This window comes from Montipora foliosa, chromosome 2 (assembly GCF_036669935.1).
Source record: "Montipora foliosa isolate CH-2021 chromosome 2, ASM3666993v2, whole genome shotgun sequence".
NCBI classification, from domain to species: Eukaryota; Metazoa; Cnidaria; class Anthozoa; order Scleractinia; family Acroporidae; genus Montipora; species Montipora foliosa.
The window spans coordinates 36346471-36354570 of NC_090870.1; the positions used below are offsets into that span (position 1 = coordinate 36346471).

General features: G+C 39.4%; 1 protein-coding gene across 1 annotated transcript; it reads left to right on the forward strand.

Moving 5' to 3' along the window:
• The first annotated feature begins 281 nt into the window (after positions 1-281).
• Positions 282-4775, forward strand: LOC137991596 (uncharacterized). Its single transcript, XM_068836657.1, is given in 8 exon segments — positions 282-308; positions 1200-1264; positions 1740-1880; positions 2580-2808; positions 3205-3285; positions 3287-3345; positions 3950-4056; positions 4615-4775. Coding segments are annotated over 8 exon segments (870 nt in total).
• The last annotated feature ends 3325 nt before the right edge of the window (positions 4776-8100 follow it).

The window sequence follows — 8100 nt, forward strand, 5'->3', positions numbered from 1 at the left end:
GGCACCAACCACGAGGTTGGCAGTGGCACATGGTAACCGTGGCACATCACCATCGGCCTGTTAAGACATAAAGTACCGCCCAAATAACTTTTATGGTGACGTAAAGATCAGGTTCCACAGCTATCCAATGGTTGACTCACAGCAGGGACCACAACTTTGTTACATTATAAGTCGAAAATCAGGGAAGGTAGGGCACTCATTTTGGACATTTCGAACGGAGTGCTGGTATTTGGTTTAGCTCATTTTGCCGATACGCGTCCTACTCAATATCTCAGATGAACATGGCTGACGAGGATGTCATCGAACAGGTACGATCTAAATAAACTTCACATTTTTTCGTATTTGAATTGACCCAGAAGTGATTCAACTGCGGCATGAATTAGAACTACGCGCGGTTAAAATGTATGTGTATAGTATATTCCAAAAGTAATGTGATGCAAAACTGTTATCATGAACTTGTTGGTCCGCCCCCAAACTTAAGTATGCCCTCATTGACACGTTTTCCTGCCCATTCCGGTTGCTGCAGTAAACGATGAATCAATTTGGGGAGAGAAAAAAATGCAAACCACATGTGGCCGAAAAAGAGGTGAAGGAAGAACGGATTAGGCTTACATTGAGGAACTGTGAATTCATTTTTGAAGATCAAGTATGGCAACGTGTGTGGCGGTGTACAAAGCAAAAACATTCCAACCTTGGAGGAAAATTTTAGATACAATTTTAACTTTTGTGAAAGTGAGAATTTTCTGATTCCTCTCTCCATGGCATTTTAGATACCGAAACTCTTTGGCTCCCTTTTTCTACCAATAATGGGCTCACTTGGGGACTGAAATGAGAAAAATTAAACTTTAGAAAATTGTAGGGAATTTATTAGATGTGGTACGAAAATTGTACATGAATGAAAAGGTAACGTACAATTTTCGCCTTCCTCAAGCTTTAAAAAAATCTAGACAATTTTTGCTGCTCTCAACCGATATTTACGGAAAACAGTCGTTGGGTGCCCCTGTATTCTTTTATCTAGCTGGTATTTCTTATGCTAATTCCAAGGCAAAGACAGCCGAAGAAATAGGCGCTACATGCTCCCGAAATTTCTTTCACTGCGTGAGTTATGTCCGGTTCTGTCTTCAAGACCTTAGCCGATGAGCATCTATTGGCTAGCAACCTCAGTATTTCATTTTCCCCTGGTTATTGCTTTGGGGTAGCTGTCAAGGGAAACTCTATTGTTCTCCAGACATATACAAGCCCCAGATGATAAGAATTCCCCAAGGTAAGTTACAAGTGGAAAAATCAGTCGCACTTAAAAAATCAAGTTTCCCTGGTAAAAAGTCTGTTGTGTTACCACAACTACAGCTAGAAAAGTTCTATAAAGCATACAAACAGACTTTCTCGCCTTTGTGACCAGAAACTCATGCAATTGCAGATCCGCTATGGGAATTGACAGATTACAACAAGATAAATAACAATGACTAATGCATAATCCACACAAACTGTTTTCCCCCTTGAAACGGTAATCATTGCAGTCTTTTCAGTAAAACCTCATTCCTTGATTTCGTGTCTATAATTGAAAAGCAAAAGGGGGATTTCATTGGCACGCTAGGCAGATAAAGCTTAAGCCAGGGTTAATTTTAAGTCAGGTTTCTTTTCCTATTGTTCAAAAGCATTTTCACAGATAATTTTCTCTGTTATTTTTGAGAGCATCCAACCATAAACTAGTTGACTGAATTTACTTTTTTGTCGCTTAGGAAGAGGTCGACGTATTATAGGCGGAAGAAAGAATGGCATTTGTTTGCAGATTTTACACTTAAAATACTTGGCGAAATAACTCATGGTGGTTTGTGGATGTGCGCCTTCGGTGCTCGAGTGCTTGGAAGGCACGTTGAAAGGTGAGCTTAAATTTTGTAAAATTTGATTCATGCCTGTAATTATTGAATCGCGAGCAACCTCACAGGAGGATGTTAATAAAGGTGTATGCACTCTCAAGAGGTCCTTCTTGACTACAACTCCACTCCAACCGGTATCTCTTAAAACGTCGACAGTCCTCTCTCCAGCTCTACCCTTTACAGCCAGCTCTTTACAACAGACATCTCAACTCCCTACAAATACCAACGCATGAAAATAAAAAAATTGAAGCACCCTAAGAAATACCTATGGATGAGATTAATGTGCCTTCAGATTAGGATTCTTCTGAAACCCATATTGATGTTTCAGGGAATCCCTCAGAAAAACGCATCCATGGGGGAAGAGGGGTGGTTGGATATTAAAGTTGACAAGCATGCACTGTGAAAGGCATCCTTGGAGACTCAGGGGCATTCCGTTGGGACGTCGGGAGAAAAGGCACGACTAAAGTTTTCAAGTGCGTACCAACGTCCCCACGGACTGCCCCTGAGTCTCCGAGGCTGCTTTGATGTAATCTCTCTGAACTTGGCATGGCGCTGGTCACTACATTATCACCCTGTAGACATGCATGCAATACTAACTGAGCTAACGTCTTTTAGTTCTTAATGAAAGGATGATGGATTTGATTAGGGGTTGTAAATAACACTACTATACTGTCAGTTTATGTTTACGTTTTGTATCATTAGGAGAATCGTTATACCAGCAAGTTCTTTCGATGGGAAGGTGAAGTTCCTTGAAAAGACAAGGAAAAGTTTTGGGGGAGGCACCTTCAACATTAGTGAAGGTGCCCTTCTCGAAAGTTATTACTCCTTTTTAAAGGAGGAATATTACGAAGGAAGGCCCAGGCAGTACTATGCTGCTGAATTCATTGACTTGCAACCACATACAAGTGACTACTGGTGTCTTTCAAAGGAGGTATGTTATGTGTTGCGTTTAATACTATGTAGAATTTCCCACAACTGAAACTCCCACGCTTAAAATTTTTTTTCTTGTTTTGGTGGCAAAGTGAACAGGAGATCGCGAGCTTCGCACTGGGGACTTTGAGAAATTTTAGCAATAGTTTTTACATTAACCCTGTGTGCACGTGTGTGTGACGCCACTCCCTTCTAAAAATGTGTGAAGATGTCACAACAGTCATAAACACGAACTGCATCTTTAATAAAGCTAGATGCTATTTGGTTTAGACTATGTATAAAGTGACTGCATCTTTGCTAATTATAGATGAAACAGAAGCATCAGCTGTAATAGCGATATTTTACCATTTCTGTGAAGAATCCTTGTTCATGTTTGATTTGTTTGTTGTTGTGTTAGATTCATCTGGAAAATGGTGTCATACGACCCAAAGAAACACAGCACTTCCTTTTTTCGAGTGAAGCATTGGAAATGTAAGAAAGTTCACATTAACCATACTCTTTTGGAAGACCAGAAGCACTGCCTTCATGTTTGTAAAAGGTCAGATAAATGACTTATGCATGGACACAAAATAGTAGGCATATTTATTATTATTATTCTTTCAAAAATGCATTAATAATCATGTCCACAACAGCCTATCAAAACACCGATAAAACGTCACGTTTATGAGTTTGTATACCAATATTCACCTCTCACAATTTGAACTAATGTTTTGAGTCCAGAGTGACACGCCCTTTGTGGAATGTTTTTGAAACCGTTAAAAAAACTAGCAGCACGTGTTTTATCGGATCTAAAAACACTCGGCTATACCTTGTGTTTTTAAACCCCGATAAAACACTGCTGCCCATTTTTTAAACATTCCATACAGACCAATGAAATACCAAGTGAGCTTTTGCACGAAAACATGATAAACAGGTTATTTTCATATGTGAAAAGATCACTGTTTCTATGGTTGCAAATCAAAATGGTACCTTTCGATGCCTTTCGTGAAACAATTTAGTATTTAATTCTGGAGGTTGGTGAATGTTAGGATTGTACAGTTAATCATTGATACATATACATTGACCTTAGCAATTTTTGAGTCCGTAATAGCTGTTTTGTACTTTCATATAATAAAGTCCTGCCACCATTTGCATTGTAACAGGTTTATCGAGGCTTCTACTGTTTTTGGAGTCAACGAAAGTTCAGTTAAACTGGCCACAGGTTTTATGTTACTGAGAATTCTGAGAATAAATGATGAAGAATCGTGGAGTAAGTATGACCAACATACATTATATGCAATTGTAGGCAATTTGTGATCTATTGTTTTTTGTATTTTTCATTTGTTTCCTGCATCTTCATAAGCATACATGCATTGCCATACCCAAAAAACAAAAGGAAAAAATAATCTGACATAAGAAATTACCTAAAACATGCACTACAGGTCAAAATTTAATTGAGGATAATAATTTTAAACCTAGCAAGGTTGAGTGTCAATAAGTTAATTAACTAGGAAATCAAACTTGACCTGTAACATATACATTGTTCATATTTTAATTAAAGTGCCCAGCCATGAGAAGTGTGTTGATTACGTATGAACAGCAGTTCTTTTGATAGAGAGGTACTGACTAATTTTGTCCTAATCCTCAGATTAACTGTTGCAAATGACTCTTCTGTAAGTTTTGCATGGTGACCAAGTCCTCTTGGGAAGGACCAAAAAATATAAATGTGCAACCTCCGTGAAAAGGACAATTTAAGGCAACAACACGATTGGAGTCTGCAGTCAATTTCAATGTTGACTGTTAGTCTTTTATTCTTATTCTTTTGCAGACGAAAGTTCAATTGGTCTTCTTCATTCTTCAATCGTAGAACGAAATGTTGGCAAGTCCCTAACATTGGACTTGCTAGCCAAAGGTCACGGCGTAGCCACCCGCAAAAACCCAACCATGCTTGTAGGCGGTAATCAAAATCAATGTGGAGCATCAGTGTAAATTATAATTACTGTAATGACTTAATAAATGACAAAGGGGTCAATTCAATCAAATCAAACGATCAATTAAGCTTTGTTATGGTATCACTTCATTAAAATGTTCCTCCAGTGAGCCGTTTACATAACACAACTTTCAGGGAAACTACACAAATGCTACAATGTATCCAAATTTTAAGGAAATCAAAGCTATAATTAATTACACACAAAGATTAGTCAACCTTAAAATGTACATGACATAAACAAAATAAATTAAATTCTATCTCAACTCCCTCAAGGCAATCCCTTGTTCAGAACAAAGACAGGGCAGACTTGAAAGAGGTGACATTTAATCCGTCTTTAAGCACATTTTCTAGGCCATTCCACACGACTGCCCCCCTGTAGCTAAAACCCTGCTTAGCAGCTTCAGTACGGGGCCTTGGTACAAAAACATTGTTCGAGGCACCACGCATGTTGTAAGAATGAACCCCGGAGATTGGTTTAAACACGGTATTTAAACTCTCAGGGTAGAGGTTATTCAGAGATTTAAAAACACTTATTGCGAGCTGTTTTGAGCGTCTCTGCTCGAGGGTATCCCATCTCAAGCCTTGGAGGATATCCGCAGATCTTCCATTATAATCACTAAAGGTTATATTATTGCCCCAGCCCTATTCTGGATGACCAAGAAATGCGTTTGTATACAGTAGACTTATTTATATGCTCTTATTATTTTGTTTCCCTACAGTCCAGTCATCAGGGACACACTGTCAAAAACAAATTTATTAGTAATGGTTGACGATCCCATCATTTCTACCAATCTTGCGGAACTGATGCTGCAAGTCCAAAGTGGTCTCTCTATGGGATCAAGAAATGCAGGAGTTGGTCCACCTGGTGGGAGACTTTTACTCACATCCAACAGTTGCGTAACTCAAAGGTATTCCTTCAATAATGTTATTACTCATTGGAACATGACCCAATCCTTATCCTTGAGTAGCAGAGTGCTCTACAATTGTGGAGCTTACAGAATTAATTGTATAGGAAAGGAAAAATTAAAACATTGCACTACAGAGCTGTTTCGAAAGGGCCTGGTGGTTCTCTCTCGTCAGGTGCATTAAAACCTGAGCAAGTGGTGCTTAATCCAAAACGTGGTCTACCAAGCAACAGTTGAAAGCGCCATGGGAAAGGAAACATATATCGGGCTTACCGTGAACCAATTCAAAACAAGGTTCCGAAACCACACAGCTTCATTTAGAAATAAGAACAAAAGGAACGCAACGGAGTTGAACAAACACATCTGGTCCCTAAAGGACAGCAAAACGGAATTTGCTATAACCTGGAAAGTACTGACTCGCACCAGACCTTATTCAAACGTAACAAAGAGATGTGATCTTTGCATTACGGAAAAATTTTTCATCATCTGTAAACCGGGAGCAGGCACCCTGAACAAAAGGAACGAACTGGCGAGTGCATGCCGGCACGCAACCAAATATTTGATAAGGAATACTTGAAACATCAACTTATAAAAGGAAAGTTAGCCAGGCAGTGTTTTATGCGCCTAAGCGCTCGTCAGACAAAACATATCTGGACACTCAAAGACAGCAACACCAATTTTACAATTAACTGAAGTATTTTAGCGACTGCCCCGGCCTACAGCAACAAACGCAAACGGTGCCACTTGTGCCTGACAGAAAAACTTTATTTAATTAGAGCCAAGAAGCCGTCTTTATTAAACAAAAGAACAGAACTCATTTCTAAATGCCACCACGAGAATAAGTTTTACTTAGCAAATTTCACAAGCCGCCAACAATAGCTCTAGAAAATCGTTATTTCACACGTAGATCAGATCATCACATTAATGAATTAATTAGCTACTTATCTAATTTGTATATAAGAAGGTATGATCTTAATTGAATAAAATTCTGTCTGACGATCGCTTAGGCGCGAAACTCAGAGTAACAGAGAATGGATGCGTCCTCTTTAATCTTTCAACTTATGTATACTTAGCTGTGCTACCACAGCATTGAGCACTTTATGCCAAGGTTTACTCGATCTCCACATTTATACTACGCTCCTAAAAAGTCTAGTTGAGCACTGTATTCTGACTGCCACACACAAAGATGAATCAAGTCCGATTCGATTATTCAACTAAGAACATACTGATACCACCAAGAAACAGTTATTTGAAAAGCCTGATAGAGAAAGTAGAAGGCGCCATCAAACGAATGAGATGGAAAGCCTTTTTCTTCGACCCCAACGAACAACATAACAACGATGCAACAAACAACGATGATTTTGGTTTTAAATCAAGAAAGTGCCCCCCGCAGAACAGCGATCTAGACAAGTTTGAAGCAGATCTCCTCGACATGGTACACAACATAAAGTTCAGAAACGTCAACAACAAATTCCAGAACAAACTCAACGAAGAAACCAGCAAAATCAAGAAATCGACAAAAGCCTTTATTCCTGCGGACAAGACTTCAAACTTTTACAAGCTTGACAAGACGCAGCACGACAAGCTTCTGAGGGACAGCATCACAACCACCTACAAGAAAGCTAGCGCCAACGCTGCCAACATCATTGACTCACAAGCAAAATCTATCGCCCAAAAACTCAACATCGACAGCCGCACAGAACAAATCGCAAAACAACAAGCTTTTATTACCTTAAAAGACCACAAAGATAACTTCACCAACCACCCCACATGCCGCCTCACAAATCCCGCAAAAAGCGAACTCGGAAAAGTCAGTAAACAAATTCTCGACAATATCAACTAGAAAATCAGAAAAATGACAAAGCTCAACCAGTGGAAAAACACATCAGATGTAACAAACTGGTTCACCAGCATACCCGACAAGCAAAAGCATTCGTTCGCCTCGTTAGACATCCACAGTTTTTACCCATCCATCACAGAATCTCTTGTCTCTAAAGCCATTTCATTTGCCAAGAATTATACCACAATCAGCGACAAAGACATTGACATAATCATGCACTGCCGGAAATCACTCCTATTTGACAACAAGACCGCCTAGACCAAGAAAAACCACAGCGACATGTTCGACGTAACTATGGGCAGCTTTGAGCGGAAGTTTGTGAGCTTACCGGTCTTTTCCTCCTGAACAACCTCAGTGAGAAATACAGCAAAAACAACGTAGGACTCTACAGAGACGACGGACTGGTACTTCTAAGAAACGCAAGCGGACCACAATGAGAACAGACTAGAAAGGATATCACACGAGAATTTAAGAAACAAGGACTGAACATTTCTATAAGTACAAACTTAAAAATCTGCAACTTCCTTGACGTCACCCTAAACGTCATGGACCGAACCTACTATCCATACAGAAAGCCGA